This window comes from Pipistrellus hanaki (genome assembly GCF_964339955.1).
Source record: "Pipistrellus hanaki genome assembly, chromosome: 2".
Lineage (NCBI taxonomy): Eukaryota > Metazoa > Chordata > Mammalia > Chiroptera > Vespertilionidae > Pipistrellus > Pipistrellus hanaki.
This window is the reverse complement of record NC_140504.1, coordinates 181423357-181443343: the sequence shown is the minus strand read 5'-3', so window position 1 is coordinate 181443343 and position 19987 is coordinate 181423357. Positions and strand designations below refer to the sequence as shown.

Sequence of the window (19987 nt, the reverse complement as noted above, 5' to 3'; positions counted from 1 at the left end):
AGAGCATCTGTCTGTGGACTGAAAGGTCCCAGGTTCGATTCCGGTCAAGGGCATGTACATTGGTTGTGGGCACATCCCCAGTAGGGAGTGTGTAAGAGGCAGCTAGTCGATGTTTCTCTCTCGACATTTCTAACTCTCTCTCTCCCTTCCTCTCTGTAAAAAATCAATAAAATATATTTTAAAAAAAACAAAACAAAAAAACCCTATGGTATAAAGTCCTTTGGAATGAGACAAGATGCTGAATTCCTCCAGTGTTGTGCCCAAGAACTGAACCAGAAAATGTAGATGTATGCCCTTACTGAAACCTGGTGGCATGAAATCTTTGAACTTCCCAACCTCTATTTCACCTCTCTGCAGAAATTAGCAGGACCTAAAGCAGACCTTAAGAATACCAAGTTTTCTAGGGAAGCAAATAAAACTCAACCTGGAGTGAGAACAAACGCACAAAGAGCATGTAAAATATGTTTATTGTTCTTTAAAAGGGTTCAGGGTTTGGTTTTAAATCAGGCTGCACACCTTTCATCAGTCTGACATCTCTCTCACCATGTCAAACTGGCTTCAGCTAGCAATACTTCATTAAGTCCAAAACATAAAATTAATTTTTGAGGAAGAAAATCCAGTTCTGAGAACAATTAACATTAGTCTGCAATTTAAAACAAAATGAGGGCTAATGTTTCATGTTGTTTTACACACTCTTCTCCTCATACAGAACCAGGAATGTAATTTTCCTAACTCAGGCAGGCACTGATACCGGTGGACACTACACACACACACACACACACACACACACACGCACGCACGTATAGACACACACACACACACACACACACACACACACACACCTGTTTTTCTGTTTCTCCCTGTCTCTCCTTCCCCCAAAAACAACAAAAATCAGAGCATGTCAAAGGAAAAAGGTTTGGTATGATATTGATCAAAACCCTTGGAGTCAACAGTCTATCTGAGCTTAGAGAATATTCTGTTTTGATCTTGCGCCTATATTAAAGGAATCTATTGTCATGTTCTGAAATAAAGAATTTTGGATAGGACCATCATTTTCCACTTTAAAATTCTAGAAACAATTCCAAAAAGCATTATTTAGTTTTGTTTTGTGGGATGGGGAAGAGAGCATCTACAGATTTTCATTTAAAGAGCTCAAACAACTCCAGAATAGGAGATAGGCAGTTCACAGCGCCAGCCAACATCTGAGGTATCACCAGCGACAAAATCCTGGTCCATTCCTACTGGCACAGCTGATCCTAACAAAATGGGAAGTTTTTGGCTCTGTATAGCAAATTCCAGCAGGACAAGATGACCCTAAACCTTTATTCAAATTCTTAGAAGCAGAGCATTAGGAAGTGTGTAATATTTAAATAAAGAGTGCAAAAGGCTCAGATGGTGTCCTTTAACTTGCTTTGTCAATACAGTCTGGTCACAATTGCCTTGCACAAAAGAGCACATTTCTAGATCAGCACATTGAACCCCACAAAGAATGGGTAAAAATGACACTGCACCAATTTCACTAGCAACACAGTCCTTTTGCTACTGGTTGGGCTGCTTTACATCTCTCTCCTACCCTGTTAGGCCTGTAGACACATACTCACTAGGCATTGTTGGTTTTATCTCATAAAGAACCTAGTAAGAAAATAACAAGGCAATCAGTGGTTAAACTGAACTGTACATATAGGGGGCAGTTTGGAAAATACCCATAACAGGCATTTTCTCAAGTCCAAAATATTGTGTCTTTGCTGCTATCCCACTACCTGTTCCTGAAAATTCAGAGTACAAATAAGTCCTAAAATAAACATTTTTAACTATCAGCATTCTCTGACATCGTTAAAAAGAAAAGCAGAGTAATGCTACATACAGCCCACAGTTCTACAAGGTGTAGAAAGTGTGCTAACTCTATCTGGACACATCTTTAGTGATGAACTGGAGTACTCCCCTTCAGAAAACAAACATTTCTGGAATACCCACTTAGCTTCATTGGTTGGAAAGAGAAGAATTGACTCTCAGCTAAGTTCTTTGAAAAAAAGAGACTCCTCTTAAAATGCCATGTCCCCACTAACTTAACAAAACAAAAACTCAAACCAAAGGCTCTTGGCTATTTTGCCTAATGTTGTATAGAGTTTTCAAGGAAAGAAACTAACATGAACACCCATCATCAGTAAAAACTAAAAATCACCTGGATCATATAATATATATGCCACTGCCTTTTTTTTTTTTTTTTTTTTTTTTTTTTATGTTTTTTGGTTTTTTTTTTCTAAAAGTGCCCAGGTGGGCTTAAGGCTGCCAGACTGCACGCACATATACAGCAACACGGGCTTCTCTTATTCCATCTACAACTAGTATCAGGGGAAAAGAGGGATAGGGAAAAGGAGAGAAGAGAGAAAAATTGTAGCCCCCACCCCTTAACCCAAAACAAAAAACAAAAAAAGAAAGAGAAAAGAAAGAAATTCCACAACAGGGAAATAAATCTATGTGCCAAGCATAATGGAAGAGTGTGCTCCCCAAAGAGAAGATTCTGCACAGGCTAATGTTCTGCTGGTTTTCCTTAGAGACCTATTTTGAAAAAGTTTAAAAAGACAGATTTTGAAATAATTCAATCCTGGCAGAAATTCAAACTTCAACACTAAGAGCAAAACCATTCTCCACTGAAGTAATCCCTTTTTTCTTTATCTTTTGCTTTTCTTAAACATTTTATTCATGTTATAGAGGGATTTCTGTTTTTGTTTTTGTTTTGTTTTTGTATTCCAATCATTAGGAGAGTGGTTGAGGAGTACTGAATCCATCACCACTTTGATGACACAGTCAAGATTCCAGATTCACATTTCCAGGTACCAAGAGTTCCCTCTAAATGCCACAATCAAGTCAGCCTTCGTTTGTATTTCTTTCTACTGAACACAGCAATGCCCATTGGTATCTCTGAAGCGTAATCGCATCTTAGGTCGGTATTTCTCCAGGTAAAGCAGCTGTTTGGAATTGAATGCTCCCCTTCTTTTTCTGAAAATACAAGAATGGCAAACTTTATAGTGTACAAAAAAGAGCTGCCTCAGTCACAGAAATGCATTATTTATGGCCTATGGCCATTCTAACACCACAAAGCCGAAAATCAACATTTCCCATACAACATCACTTCTTAAGTTTAAGTAAGAACTTCTGTGCCTTCTGAGTAAAAGGAATAGACAAATCTTCTTTGCTGACTCTTACTACTCTGTTAACCATTTAATAAACATCAGAATGATTTATCCAGAGATACCTAACTATACTCTTTACCTATTAGCTTAACATAATCTTCAGATTAGAATTGGTAGCAAGTATTTAGGATGCATGAATTTACAAGAAGCAGAAGGCACAGATGGTATTTCTTGAAATATGTTACCTTCCTAGAGCTGCTACCATTCATTTCATGCCATCATTAACAATCCTTTTTCGTTCTTTCTTTTTTTTCTTTCTCCTCTTTTTTAAAGAAAAGAGGACAGACTAAGAAAATAAATGCCAAAAAATTCTGGACAGCAAAATATCATGGCCTATCACTCCAGACTGAGGCCAAGATTCTGTCTTGGCACTACCATCTTGATTTTATGCCTGAACAGGTCACTTATGAGTGCCAGGTGAGTAACTGCTCCTCTACAGATTCTGGTTTGCCTTTTGGTCATAGAAATTGCATTTTAAAGATATTTTGGACATCTATTAAGAGAGACACAAGATCACTCTTCTACCTAGCTATTCATTTTAAAGATGCCTAGATATTCCAGTCATATACTGGACATATTCTACAATGTCCATATTTGCTGCCTAAATTAGATATGCTTTAAATCTGGGAGCCAGTAGTTTTACGAGTCTCTTTATCACTTGCTTTTTGTGATAATCAATCTTCAAACAAACAACATTTTAAAGCCAAAGACAGCAAGTTATTCCAGACTAGAAATGATATTTTCCATAATTCCTTCCTCTTGTATAATCTTGCTTTATATATTTCTGAATATAAAATTTCATACTCACTGTCTTATAAACTGAACTGCATCTTCATACTTCATTCCACATTCAATCAAAGCAAGTGCAACCAGCACAGGTGCCCTGCAGAAAGAAACTCAATTGTAAACACCCACACATCTTTATAATTAATTTATTTTTATTTTATTTTATTTAAATATATATTTTATTGATTTTTTTACAGAGAAGAAGGGAGAGATATAGAGATCTAGAAACATCGATGAGAGAGACATCAATCAGCTGCCTCCTGCACACCCCCTACTGGAGATGTACCTGCAACCAATGTACATGCCCTTGACCAGAATCGAACCTGGGACCTTTTGGTCCACAGATCGAAGCTCTATCCACTGAGCCAAACCGGTTTTGGCTAGATTCTTTTTTTTTTTTTTTTTTAATCCAGATTACATGTTATCAAAACTGTCTTTGATTTTTGTTACAAATCAATTTTAGTATCATTTCCTTATCAATTACTAAAATAATGCTACACTTCCAACAAAATCCTTTTCATGAGCTAGGAGAGAGGGTCAGAAAATTGATAATTAGGATGTCTCAATATAAGTATGTATTTTTTAATGTAACAAAGGAAATTAAGTTGTTTTTTTTAAAGTTCATTACAGGGCACTGACTTTAGACTACCTAAATTAACCCAAGTCAAATTAATAATACTACCTTTGCTCTTCAAGATAAGAACTGAAACTTAGAAACTTTACTAAGCTATAAAAAAAAGAAAAACAACAAACAAAAGGACTAAGCAGAGGTAAGAACCTGAGTCACCACTGCCTGCACTAATGTTCTGAGTCAAAGTACACATCATAAATTGGCCTTTAACCTTCCGTTGATGAGAATGTTGCAACACCATTCCATGCAATGCTCAAGGAAAAAGATTTTTTTTAAAAGTCAAAACCACTTTCATTCTCCATTAAACTCCACATCTCCTTTCAGGAGTTTTAAGTTCAGCCATCTGCTCTCCACCTTCTAACTTCCCACACATCTCAATCCCAAATTACACATGTACATATTTTTTTAATGTTATTGCACATTTCAAAGACCTGAACCTCTGGTTACTTGATACAGCAAGAAAACTGAATTAAGAGTATATTTTTAGCTCAAAGATTAGACAATTACATTAAGTCATTTTCAGAACTGAACCATACCCACTAAATCTAGTATGGCATCAGAATCAGACAACCAATGGAACACAAAAGCAGCTTTTGTTCCCATTTCCTTTCCTTTCGGGCAATTAAATATTTAGTGTAATAAATGAAAATTTCTACCCAAGTAAAATATTTTATAATGAATTCACAGACGAAAGGGTAAGACCTTACCTTCCCAATCCTGCAACACAATGCACTGCAACACAGCAACCTGGTTCTTCACGAAATTTGGTTTTTAATAGGTTTAGCCAATCATCCACTATCTGATTAGGGGGTGGCGCACCATCATCAAATGGCCAATCCTGGAAAGAAAAAAACCTTGTACATTAAATTGGTATTTTCTCCAGGATTAACATCCTAATACTGAATAGCTGAACAATACACAGACTGGGCCTACTTGAACTAACTATACCATATATACCTATTCTTAATAACAGGATTCTGGTCAATGCTGTAAAATGACCCAAGATAGAAATTCGAGTGTGCCAAATAACTTAGCCTTCTTCAATGAAGTGTAATCAGCATTTAATTTTATCTTATGGAAATCTCTTATGATAATGATAAGAAATTAGTATTCCTCAAATATTTTGTCTGAATCAATCTGTAAACAAACATAGAGAAAACTGTAAGCCAAGACAAGTAAGAGAAGATTCACCTGTCGATATGATTTAAAAGTCCACTCTGGCAAAGAAATATACCAATAACTGGTCTCTACAAATATCCAAACAGTTCTAAGATATAAAGTTATTTCTTTAGAGAAAGGATCTTTGATAAGAAAGCTCCAATAGTTAGCATACCATAACAGAAGCATGCTTTCATTTTTGTGCTTAACTATACATATTTAAAAGCCATGTAGCGCCTAAGCCGGTTTGGCTCAGTGGTAGAGCGTCGGTCTGTGGACTGAAGGGTCCCAGGTTCAATTCCGGGCAAGGGCATGTACATTGGTTGCGGGCACATCCCTGGTAGGGGGTGTGCAAGGGGCAGTTGGTCGATGTTTCTCTCTCATCGACGTTTCTAACTCTCTATCCCTCTCAATTCCTCTCTGTGTAAAATCAATAAAATATATATTAAAAATAAATAAATAAATAAATAATAAAAAGAGAAAGGGATACTTGAAAGAAAGGTCTCCCTTTGCTTAGGGATCCTATTATATAGCACTGTGCTTGTTCATTGAGATACATATTATTTAGGCAGAGCTTTAAAAATATTTGCTACATGGCTTTTATTTTATTTTTTTTAATATATTTTATTGATTTTTTACAGAGAGGAAGGGGGAGATAGAGAGCTAGAAACGTCGATGAGAGAGAAACATCGACCAGCTGCCTCTTGCACACCCCCCCACTGGGGATGCGCCCACAACCAAGGTACGTGCCCTTGACCGGAATCGAACCCGGGACCTTTCAGTCCGCAGGCTGAAGCTCTATCCACTGAGCCAAACCGGTTTCGGCCCTTTCTCTTTTTATATTCATCACTAGAGGCATGAAATCCGTGCAAGGATAGGGTTCCTAGGCTTGGCTCCTGATCAGGGCCGATTGGGGCCTTCCGGCTGCCAGCTGGGCCTTCCTTCACTCCACACCGCCCCTTGGTGGTCAGCACACATCATAGCAAGTGATCGAACTCCCAGTCTCCCAGTGGAACTCCTGAGGGGACACTTTGCATGTTAGCCTTTTATATATATGTGACCCTGCCCATGAATCCGTGCATAAGTAGCTCACTGCCGCTTGCCTCAGCTGGCTGCCCTGCCAACAGCCGCTCATAGCTCTTCACTGCAGGTAGCTCGCTGCCCCACCCTCCTGTAGCGCTCTGCCACTTGTAGCTCATTGCACTGCCCTCCTGCTTACCTGTCATTACGTGACAGGGTCCCAACCAATTTACATATTACCCTATTATAAGTATAGATATTATAAGTATAGATAGATATGCATGGGTTGGTCTTATTTAAAAAGCAGCCAGGTATTTATCTTCCTTGCTACCTTGCAAGAGGTCTTAAGAAACCAACACAAATCAGCTTTGAAGAAAGAGGACTCACATTCTTCATAACCTCTTTTACAACTAGCTTCAAGGACAGAAATGTAAAAACACTAGGAATATATTTTTAAACATAAGACTATTCTAATGAAATTGGATAAGGACACTTTAAGATACTAGAGGAGGAAAAAGAGAAAAGTGACAAAGCATTAAATTGATTCTGCACTCATTATTGGCACCACTAAAACACTTCATGTAGTCCATTAGCCATGACAGTACATTATGTTTGATTTGTCAACTACACCCCATAATTAAAGGGCTGTCAGTGTTATCATTATAAATGTCACTATAGTTTAACTGTAAATAGCTATAAAACCAGTAAGTACTTTAGTTGAGTTTACTTCCTCTAATAATACTCCCTAAAATGCACCGAGTTAAGAAACAATAACACAAAGCATGCTTCACTTATTCAGACAAGCAGTAAAGGAATTCCAAGATTAATTTTAACTGTCTGTCCTTGTTTTTTCAAGCTTAAGTTGTTAGCCCTTTAATTTTATCTAATCATAGCTATTTAAAACAAAAGCCTAGATTTAAAGGCCTGGAATAAATTCCAGACCTACCAACATTTTCTACAAATTAGTTCAAGTTCTTTACTTCATCTCTATTTCATAAAGATATTTATCAACATTACTGAGTCGAACAGACTACAGTCAATCCACAGTTCATTTTCTTACCCTGGCATCTGTCAAAACAAACTAATTTCTCATCTAACCAATGGAGAACAGAAAGTAGACTCCCAGTGGGTGCCTGAAACCGCAGATAGTACAGACCCTATATATACTATGTTTTCTCCTATATGTACAAACCTGTTAAATTTTAATTATAAATTAGGCACAGTAAATTATTAACAATAAAATAGAACAATTCTAACATTATACTGTAATAAAGGTTATGCAAATGTGGTATCTCTCTCTCTGCAATAATTTTTTTATTTTCAGTCCAAGCCTATTCCTGAACCTGTGTAACCATCTCTTTACTTGTTGGGCATCCATTGTGTCCATATAGGCTTAAGGCTTCTGGTGCAACATTTGCTGTCAATTGGGATGTTTTCTGTTCATGTCTTCCACCCATAAACTTAATGCTGTTTCCATCGTAACATACACTGGCTATAACTTTTGCAGTCTGAGGTGCACAGCAAAACTAGCATCAATTTATTTTTCCTTCTTCACATTTTCACAAAGACAGCTCATTCTTATTGTAATCATAGCAATGTCATCCTACTTTTTTCTTTCCTTATTAAGTGGAGAACTTTCACCTTTTCAGTTAAAGGAAGCATTTTCCAGCTTTTCTTTGGCATGTCTGAATTGCCAGTATCACTATTTTTGCACTTTGGGTGGGATGAAGCAAGACTTCATCATATTGCTCAGAATAGCACACAATTTAAAATGTATCAATTGTTTATTTCTGGAATTTTCCATTTAATAATTTAAGACCACAGTTGATCCCACAAAGTAACTGAAACTGTGGAAAGCAAAACCTCAGGTAAGGGGGTCCACTATACTTACAGGAAGGAAAAACCTGTAATTCAGCCTACCTTCAGAAGTAAAGTTTTGTTTTGTTTAAACACAGGGCTACAGCAGAAGTTAAATTTTTTGTATTTCTGTATGTATATATATAAATTCTTTTTTGTTGAAAGTATTATACATGTCCCCTTTCTCCCCCAATTAACCTCCTCCAGCCCCCAACCCCCACCCCCAGGCTTTCATCACCCTATTGTCTGTGTCCAAGTGTTATACATACAAAGCCTTTGGTTGATTACCTCCCACCCACCCACCATCCCACGCTTTCCCTCTGAGATTCCGCCCTCTGTTCCATGCTTCCATGTCTCTAGATCCACTCTGGTCATCAGTTTATTTTGTTACTTAGATTCCAGATATGAGTGCGATCATATGATACTTGTCTTTCTCTGACTGACGTGTGTGTGTGTGTGTGTGTGTGTGTGTGTGTGTGTTTTCTTAAACCAATGCTACATTTTTATAAATAATAAACATTTACATGTTTATACTTATCCCCAGTGATTTCCAGCCAGGAGAACTTAAAGTCATTTAGGAATGAGAATGTAAACAAATTACTGCCATGCCATACTACTCAAATACATCTGAATACATAGTATTATTTAAAAAGCATAATGTTTTGGCTATTTAGTTCTTCTATTTTCACCTAAATGAAGGTGAGGAAACTTTATGGATAAGAAATGACTGCCTTACCAACAGGACATGTATTTTCTTTGCATCAACAACCTTCCCAACTACTAACCAGTGCAATAAAACTATCGGATCTAGTAATAATTAATGTCGTTTTTTAACATTCGTTTAAAATCTTGCTTGGCGTTGACTTGTATTGACATAACCTTCAAACACGTGGTATCTACAGAACGTGTGAAGTGCAATTAACAAGTTTTGCTTGAAAAAGTTTGTGTTTGGTTTGGTTTGGTTTTTGTTGCAGAACTAGGGCTAAGAAGATGGCGGATGAAGAGCATATTCGGCACTGCATGCTTTACGAGTTCCAATTAGGAAGAAAAGCAAGTGAGGCTGCAAAAAATATCTGTAGTGCTCTTGGTCAAGATGCAGTTAGCGCCAGAAAATGCCAGCGTTGGTTTGAGAAATTTCGCGAGGGAAATTTTTCGTTAGATGACAAGAGTGGTCGAGGCCGTATGTCCAATTTTGATCAAGAAGCCTTCAAGCTCTTTTGGTGCAAAATCCTCAAATTACCCAACAAGAGCTTGCAACAACTTTAAATTGTTCACAGAAAACAATTTCCAATCAATTGCGTGCACTTGGCAAAGTCCAAAAGTTTGGAAAATGGGTTCCTCATGAGTTGACCGACAACAACCGTAATCAAAGAGTCACAATTTGCAGTTCGCTCCTCTCTCGTCAAAACCATTTGCCGTTTTTAGAGCAAATTGTTACCGGAGATGAAGAATGGGTGCTGTATGTTAATTTGAAAAGGCGGCCTCAATGGTTGGACAAAAATGAGGCTCCGCAGCCCACGCCAAAACCTGACTTGCATGCGAAAAAAGTGATGTTGTGTGTTTGGTGGAATTTTAAAGGAATTCTTCATTATGAACTTTTACCATCTAACCAAACCATTACAAGTGCAGTGTATAGTGCCCAATTGGAAAGGTTAGCCCAAGCTTTAAGAGAAAAAGAACCCGCGCTGATTAATCGGAAGGGCGTAATTCTTCACCACGATAACGCACGACAAAATACTGCAAGAATCACTGCTGAAAAACTGTGCCAGTTGGAATGGGAAGTTCTCCCTCAACCTGCATATTCTCCTGATATTGCCCCTTCCGATTACCATTTGTTTCGTTCTTTGCAAAACTTTCTTCTTGGAAAAAAATTTAATTATGAAGAATGCCTCAAAAATGCATTGACCGAATTTTTTGCATCAAAATCACAAGAATTTTACAACAGAGGGATTAAAATGCTTCCTGAGCGTTGGGCGCAAGTAGTAGAAAACAACGGCAACTATATTGTTGATTAAATTTTGTTGTATTGTTTAAATAAATTCGATTTAAAAAAAGTATTAGAAAACGACATTAATTATTACTAGACCTAATACAAAACTAGCTCTCAATAAAAAGTAGGAATATAACCTGATACCAATATCTTCTTTATTATTTTCTTCTTCATCAACTACTAAAAAAATCTCCAGTTCTCATCCTACTTCACTATTTTCCCACAATCAAATCAAATAGCTCTAAAACATCTAAGACTATATAGGTCATTTCATTACATGCTCCGGCAATTTAAATAACTAGTTAGGGAAAAAAGGTATAAAATTTTACCTAATGTGAAGCTCCTGCTTTGTATAATAGCATATATAGAGACTAGGGAGTATTTCAATTTAAAGTAATTCTAATCACTTTTTGTTCAAACTAAACTATTAAAGAAATCTAATCTAAATAAAAGCTTAGAAACCTAAAAAAATATATCAGAAACTAGGCTGAAAACTGTGGAGCAAGCTGCCTTCTCCTTCTCCCTTCTTATCCTCTTCTCCCACCTTTTTGTCCCCTACAAGTTAACTACAAAATATTAAGTAACTAATTTGTACTTGCAAAGTAAGAGGATATTTCCATGTGACTTAAGAATGTCTGATGGGGGGAAACTTTGTTAGAGTCAAACTGGTAGCCTGGAAACAAAAGCCAACTATTGCATTAATTTCCTAGGAAAAACAAAATGAAAACTTCCTTTTTCTTAAAATAAGTATTCACTAAGTTTTACTTATTTATTGAAAATATCCTATAAGTGTAGACTTTTAGAGCACAAATGAGCAAAATTGCTAATACGAAAGAATTTAAAGGTTGCTATGAACACTGTATTCTCCTAGTATAAAGTAAAAAAGCAAAACTGAGTTCCAAGTTTTATAAATATCTATGTCTGAAAGGTGCAACTTGTTTGTAACGAAAAATTAAAACACTACACACTCACTAGAACATGGATTCCTTCTTTTTCAACTGGTGCTTTATCGTATGTAGCATCACAAACTCGAACCAAAGTTGTCACTCCATATTTCTTAAGTTCCTTTAAAGAAAAACAAATATAAGGTAACTTGCTTTTAGAATCTGCAACCAAAGCTTTAAAAATTTGCTCTTTTGAATTGAAACAATGAGACATCATTCTTCAATAAAAACCAAAATAATTCTCATTGTGACAACATATATAATGGACACGCTTGCACTCTCAGTAAGACTCACGTTTATAAAGGGCAATTACAATAGTGGCATAACACAAAAACTTTGAAAGAACACATACTTTGACCCAGAAATCCTACTTCTGGGAATTTTTACTAACAAAATAATTAAAGATATACACATTTAGGTGCCAAGCATGTTCACCACAGTTTGGAATGGTAAGAACCTAGAAACAAAATTAATGGTCTGAACAAGGGAATGGTTAAAGAAAGTATGGACCAGCCATACAGAATACTATGACAGTTATGAAAATAATACTAAGGAGGTTGGGGGAAGATTTATTTTAAATATATAGTATGATCCTATCTATATGTAGGATCACAGAAACAAACATTCAGGAGCCAAGTAAGTACTAACAAGTTTCTTTTTTTAAAGAAACAATGTTTATTTTATTTTTTTAATTAATTTCAGAGAGAAAGGGAGAGGGAGAGATAGAAACATCCATGATGGGAGAGAATCGTTGATCAGCTGCCTCCTGATCTATTGGGGAAAGAGCTTGCAACCCAGGCATGTGCCCTGGACTGGAATTGAATCTAGGACCCTTCAGTCCATAGGCTGACGCTCTATCCCCTAAGCCAAACCAGCTAGGGCAATTAAGTATTTTTAAACTTTTGCTTATCTGTATCTTCTTACTTCTATTGGTACTTACTGTTTTTTGGTTTTTTTTAATTTAAGGAAACAAAAGTTATTTTGAAATTAAGATGAAAAAGTGGTATATTACAAAGCCAACTAACATACAAAATAATAGCAATTATAGCCAGAAGTCTTGCTCCTTTAAAAACTTTCCTACAATAATGCCTAATACAGAGACTACCTATCTTCAAGAGACCACCAATATCTTTTTATAGTTGCAGGAGGACAGTGACTTCTGCCATTTTTGGAATCTATGCCCAAGGAATCCACAGGCTGAAAATAGTATCACATAATTGAAGCCAGGCTTAAAGGTGACTGATCAACCTGAGGGCACAAGCCTAGAATCAACTTGCACACTGTGCACACAAAGTGAAGGAGCTTAGGAGATATTAAGTGTAAATAAGCAGGAACAGTGATATCCTACTTGGTTATCTAAAGAGTAAAGTTATTTTAATTGCTAAAGGACTTTCTTTTTCACAAAAAGCCTTCTTATAAAGTATGTTCAGGAAAGTTGTTAAGTATTATAACTAAATCAGTAATTTTAAGAAGTTTCAAGATACAAATAAAATCCCATTGAAATGGACTTCATAGTAGCCATTCATTGGAAGGATATGGTATAATTTTTCATGGTAAATATTTGTGGCCTTAAGCAAGTCAAAACTTTTTTGAATTCAGTTTTGCCATCTGAAAAATGAGACAAGTGGATTTAGAATCCCTAAGAGTTCATCCAGCTAAGTCTATTCCATAAAATACATCAATAGAAATCACACTGAGACTGAACAACCAGGGAATGATTAAAAAGCTTATACTCATGTTTGTTGAGTAAAGTACATACTTTCTCCACTAACAACAGAAAAAAGTGTCCAATAAATGTTAATTATTTTTATTATTGAAAATATGATCAGAAAACTGCTAATAATATAGAAAATATATAAGATCTCCTCAAATTCCATAAATATTCTTTTAAAAATCTGTTATAATTAATCTAACTCATTTAAAAAAAAAAAAAAAAAAGGCTGGTAGGATGACCATCAAATCCCAATCACAGAAATAAATGGCTTTGTAATAAGAAATTTATTTATAATGGTGTTAATTTTAATGGGATTTTACCAATATATCAATCCAAAAGTACACCATACTACAATCTTACCTCTGTGAACTTGTTGAGGGTAGCATTGGTAGGGTTGTGAGTTATCAGAAAACGCATGTTCTCATAGGAGATCTCCACAGGGGCTGGACGGTTCATTATGGCAAAAAAAAAAAAAAGTGGGAGCGTGCGTGTGTGAGTGTGATGGGAAAAATGAAAAAAAAAAAAAATCAATAAATCTTGAAATGTTTCACAGCAGAAAACATTAAAAAGACCACTAAAATGCCTATTATCAATCAGTGTTTTCTCTATTCAACGTGTTTATTCTTTAAGTAGCTTCTCTCTTCAAGACAAGCAGAAGTATTCAGAATCCACTTGAATCAAATTCAACTTGGGCCTCAATGTCTGCAGATGGATACCTTCGGACTCCAAAAACATCCAACTACATACAAAACCTAAGCAGCCTTTACTACATTTAGGCACTAGTGAGACAAGTTAAAAGTGTAGATTATTTTCCACTTTTGTTTACTTGATGCTTAATTTTACTGGAGTCATTAAAAGAAATATGCTTGCAATAAAAAAAAAAAAGCCAACTATTTCTGAGGCCAGTCTCGGTGTCCAGAGTCTTCAAGGCAATGTTAATTATGGCACATAGAACCCCCCAAGCTCACTTGTCAGCAAAAACGCTGTGCTGAGCCTGGCAGAAGTCTGCCCTCACACTCAGAATCGCCATAAATGTGCAACGTATATTCCAACGAAAAACCTGGAAGAGAAAAGCATAAGTAAAATGAACTGGAGGTTGATAACATTCATAAACACAATGCTCAAAGTCAAGAACACATTCTTTATGAGCCTGAAGACATCTGAAATGTCACCAATTCTAAATTATTGCCATCTATAAAAAATAGGATAAAAGTATATACCACGAGTTTTAAAAGCTAGAGATTCAAGTCAAGCATGTCTTTCTTTTTTCAAAACAGGATCCCAGCAGCAAAGTTTCTGGGCTAACAAGATTACTTTTAGCCCTGGCCAGTGTAGCTCAGTTGCTTGGGCATCATCCTGTGTGCTGAAAGGTCACAGGTTTGATTTCCGTCAGGGCACATGCCCAGGTTGTAGGCTCATTCCCTGGTCCCCAATAGGGAGCATGCAGGAGGCAGCCAATCAATGCTTCGCTCTCAAATTGATTTTTCTATCTCACTCTCCCTTACTCTATAAAAATCAATTGAAATATTTTCTTAAAAAACATTATTTTTAACTGGCCAGTTACTGGGGATTGAGCCATAACCCAGGCATGTGTCCTGGCCAAGAATCGAACCTGTAACCTTTTAGTACATGGGACAACACTCAACAGAGCCACGCCAGCCAAGACCACAAGTCATTTTTAAATTATTAAAAGATCCTTAAAACAATCTTCCCTCCATGGACGCTTCATAAAGTTTACAATTATCTCCTTTTTCTGTTTTGATGGTAAAGTCTTCCAAATATACTCTTTGTTTGAAATAAGATAAATCTACAAATGGATAGAGGATATTTACCAAAACTCCACTTTGAGGATTTAATTATTTCTATCTAAAATTGACCCCAATTAGGATACTATTCCATAAAGCACTTCCTTAAAAAATTATCTTCTTTTCCTCACAATTCTGAGATGTTATTACCTATGAGGAATGAGGAAAGAGGATCAGAAAAGTGACTTGTCTAAGGTAAATGAATTAGTTGAGACCAAATTCTAAACCAAGTCTTTTGTTAGTTACGTGTTTTTTCCACTGTACCATGTCAGCTGACTCAACCAATGTGTAAATCCCATCCTCACATTTTCTTTCTTTTTTTAAAAAATATATTTTATTGATTTTTCACAGAGAGAAAGGGAGAGAGATAGAGAGCTAGAAACGTCAATGAGAGAGAAACATCGACCAGCTGCCTCTTGCACACCCCACACCGGGGATGTGCCCGCAACCAACGTACATGCCCTTGACCAGAATCGAACCCGGGACCTTTCAATCTGCAGACCGACGCTCTACCACTGAGCCAAACCGGTTTCAGCAATCCTCACATTTTCTAGTCCAGTTTACCTTTTTATTATTTCCCACATCACTACCTCTAAAGTACAAATGCATTTAAAGTTCAATTCACACAGCATTCTCCTGGCCAAATATGTATTAATCTCTACCAAAAACAAGAGAAGAAAAAGAAATGGCAGAATTTTAATATTATTTTAGGCCACTGCTACGAAACACAGTAATCTTTATAGCTGGTTCAGTCAGAATGTCAACATAATCATAACTTCCTCTGGAAATAGGGACAAAGTCAAGTTCTTTCACTTGCCTCTTTCTTAAGCCTCCAATAAATGCTTATTTAGAAATCCCTAAAAAAGATAATTGTGATCAAACAGAAAAAGACATAAAAGATAATGACCTTAGAACCATTTTCAGGAAGAAACTGAAATATAGATTAATTCAAGCCTATTCATCTATCTTCAGTCTTCATTTTATGATAGTCTAAAGGCATTTTATTTTGTAAGTTACATACTTGTGATGTTATCACCATGGACACGCACAAAACTAAAACATTCCTGAAATATGAATGACAGATAAATTCAAAATGGCATTCTATGAACATCAATAACTCAAAAGTTATCCACTACAGTAAATACACAAAACTTCTACACTCTAAGAAAAATAAAAACATACAACACTCTTCCCTTCCCCACCCCCTTTTTAAAAAAAATATTTTTATTGATTTTCCACAGAGAGGAAGGAAGGGAGAGAGCGAGCTAGAAACGTTGATGAGAAACATCAACCAGCTGCCTCCTGCACACCCCCTGCCAGGGATGTGCCCGCAACCAAGGTACATGCCCTTGACCAGAATCGAACCTGGGACCTTTCAGTCTGCAGACCGACGTTCTATCCACTGAACCAAACTGGTTTCGGCTTCCCCCCCTTTTTTAAATCCTTTCCCAAAAATATTTTTCCATTGATTTTCAGACAGTGGAAGGGGAAAGAGGGAGAGAAGGAAGGAGAATAAAGTGAGATCAACACATGATTGGTTGCCTCGCACACATGCTCCAGGCAGGCATCGGTTTCAACCAGCAACCCTTCAATCTTTAGACTGATGGCTGTAACCACTGAGCAAAACTAGCCAGAGCAACACTCTTCCCAACTCATAATTCTAACTGTAACTCCAAAACACAGGCACCTTAGATTACAAATTTCATGCAGAGTATTCCTTGTACAGTCCAGGAAGTTTAAAGCTGGAAGAGACAGGGAATCAACTACTCTGATCTTAAAAAAAAAAAAAAAAAGATGATGCTTGGGCTCAAGAGAAGTCAAAATAACAGGCAGATCAAAGACAACAGCCCAGGTCTACCAACTCCCTATTTATTTTTCCTTCAATTTTGCCTAATGGAGGTATCCACATATTTAAGTCACACTCTTTTTTTTTTTTTTAATATATTTTATTGATTTTTTACGGAGAGGAAGGGAGAGGGATAGAGAGCTAGAAACATCGATGAGAGAGAAACATTGACCAGCTGCCTCTTGCACACCCCCTACTGGGGATGTGCCCGCAACAATGTACATGCCCTTGACTGGAATCGAACCTGGGACCTTTCAGTCCACAGGCCTACGCTCTATCCACTGAGCCAAACAGGTTTCCTCTAAGGCACACTCTTTTTTTTTTCATTAAGTGTAACTTTTCAAATATTTGTTTGGATGTTCATCTGCAACACTGTGACCTTATAATAAGGGGAGAAACTATTTAATAAGGTAACTACTCAAAGAACAATGGTTTGCATGCAGCGCAGAGCAAAACACAAGGAAATTCTAACCTGTTTGAATCCCCTCGGTTTAATGATGTTATCACAGCTAACTGGTGTCACCTGAATAAAGGCACTGAAAGACCTGCATTGTAGTGATGTCCAGGCTTAAAAGTTACAGCTCTAGCATTACATTTTCTACCTAGTCTCCAGTGTTTGTCTGCTCAGCAAACAGAGCAAACTTTATCCCACTTATTCCTCCCAAACTCATTTTGGAAGGACCACTTCCAGGGAAAAGAATAAATTATTAGATTTTCAATTCTTAACCCCATACTGATATCCCCAGCAAAATAATTTCTGCCAAATGAAACAGTATGTTCTATCAAAGTTAACATATACATGATAAAATCAAGCTTCTGCTCCTTCCCTCATCCACAAGAGTTCAAATACACACCAACAGTTAAATGTTCTTGCACCTGTCAATTCAGATAACTAATGTTAATTCTTGTGGCATAAGAATACAAAGCAAACAGTCTATAAAAAATCATAAGTGTACCGCAGCTGGAAAGTACTGTAGCATAAACTCAGCACCTGTACTCCTTACAGAAAAATCTTCTCCTAAAGTTCTCTCTCTGGCATGAATTATGCTCTATCTACTTAAGTAAAAATTGATTCTTGCTTTCATTTACCAGGTGATGGAAGAGGCTGTTTTTTGTTATTGTTAACCCTCACTGGAGGATATTTTTCCCAATGATTTTTAGAGTGAGTGGAAGGGGGATGGGAGGATGCGGGAGAAAGAGAAGCATCAGTGTAAGAGAGACATATCGATTGGTTGCCTCCATCGGGGATCAGCACACAACCAAGGTATGTGCCATTGACAGAAATCGAACCTGGGATTCACCAGTCCGCAGGCTGGCACTCTAAACACTGAACTAGCTAGGACAAGAGGTTGGTTTACTTGACAAATAATAGTGGCCATTTCAAATATGCATCTAAAAATGCTCTTCACCCTTTACTTTTATGGAACCTAACTTTTAAAATGTTGCATTTGGGACATTTCCATTTTTAACAACAACAAAAAAAAAAACACAGAACTTTACTGAAGGATTAGAAAGGATGGTCTATGCCAAAATATTCTTTTAAATTAAGAAAGAAGGGAAGGAGCTGAAACCGTTTGGCTCAGTGGACTGAAAGGTCCCAGGTTCGATTCCAGTCAAGGGCATGTACCTTGGTTGTGGGAACAACCTCTGCGGGAGGTGTGCAGGAGGCAGCTGATTGATGATTCTCTCTTATCGGTGTTTCTAACTCTCTATCCCTCTCTCTTCCTCTCTGTAAAAAAATAAAATATATATTATTAAAAAAAAAAAAAAAAGGGGGGGAAGGAAGAAAGAGAACAACGAAAGAAGGACAAAGAAAGAGGGGGCTGGAAGAACAGCAAGTAAGCAGAGGCCTACCAAGCTGAGAGTGCACTGCCAATAACAGTAGGTGAATAACACAAGTCAAACCTCAATTCTCAACGTCTCCGATCTCAAACAATTCGCTTCTCAACCAGACAAACCTTTATACCTGTATGATCAACCACCTTACTCTTAGGTGACAAACAAGGATTTTACTACTATAAATTTCATTTCCTTTTTAAATTTTCATTTACATTTCATGTCTTTTTCTTTGAAGTGTCTATTTATAAATTAAATAGTACATTAAACATGTACTGTATATAAGGTGAAAACGGAATCATTTGGGGTCTGGAATAGATTAATTCAATTTCTAATGGGAAAAAATGCTTTGGTTTTTGAACTTTCCAGAACAAATTAAGTTCAAGAACCGAGGTTGTTAAGAGTTCAAATGTCTAGGGTCAACCCTCTACTGCCAATATTGACCTAGATGAGAATCAAAAACTACAATCCATGAAATACAGTAAGCCCTTGATTTTGCTGACCTCAATTTAATTGACTTCAGAATTAACAAACAAAATTTCCAGTCCGTATGTTAATTTTAAAAAGTTTTTAAACAAGATGTGCTTATAATTAGAGGCCCAAAGCATGAAATTCGTGCAAGGGGCTTGGCCCTCACAGCCCCAGCTTCCTCTGGAAGGTTGTTCAGCTATCTGGTCTAATTAGCATATTACACTTTTATTATTACAGATTAACAGGTTTTTTTTTTATTAGTTCATTATTATTTTTAACAAATTTTAACAATAGGCCATATGTTGGAAAAAACACTGTAGTAATAGTAATTTCAGCCACACAAATAAATCTTACATATCTACAGCTACAGTCTACATATTCAAATTGAAGGCTCACTGCTCGTAAACAATGTTCAGTGAGTATTAGCACATGATCACACAATATCTCTCATGGTAATTGATTCTGTTGTTGCATTGGCGGGACTTTCTGCAGCAAATGTGCTAAGCCAGCCGTGTGCATTTGTTTGCTCATGGTGACTGGTGAATGTACTCATTTACTAGATCTATTCAATGTATATTTAAAATTGCTATAATACAAAAAGGAAACTTTTCTGTAAAATTAAACTTTTCTGATGTACCTAATTTTAATTACATAAACATGTCTACATAAGTAAACAAAGGTAAACTAATTTGTAAAATTTTTAACATAATGCATTCAGAAAACCTACTTCAGCTT

The 19987-nt window shown here is 36.6% G+C and overlaps 1 protein-coding gene across 3 annotated transcripts in view; it reads right to left on the bottom strand.

The window, feature by feature from the left end:
- Positions 1–448: 448 nt before the first annotated feature.
- The window catches only part of PTP4A2 (protein tyrosine phosphatase 4A2), a 33465-nt gene continuing 13926 nt past the window's right edge, over positions 449–19987 (bottom strand). For 2 of the 3 annotated variants that reach the window (XM_084874382.1, XM_084874381.1), the window contains exons 2-6: positions 13655–14354; positions 11609–11701; positions 5319–5449; positions 4003–4077; positions 449–3000 (exon numbers count right to left, since the gene is read on the bottom strand). In XM_084874382.1, coding sequence (XP_084730508.1) covers positions 2892–3000; positions 4003–4077; positions 5319–5449; positions 11609–11701; positions 13655–13750 — 504 coding nt within the window. In that variant the 5' untranslated portion in view covers positions 13751–14354 and the 3' untranslated portion in view covers positions 449–2891. The remainder of the gene's footprint in view (positions 3001–4002; positions 4078–5318; positions 5450–11608; positions 11702–13654; positions 14355–19987) is intronic. The other variant, XM_084874383.1, reaches the window with a different exon arrangement.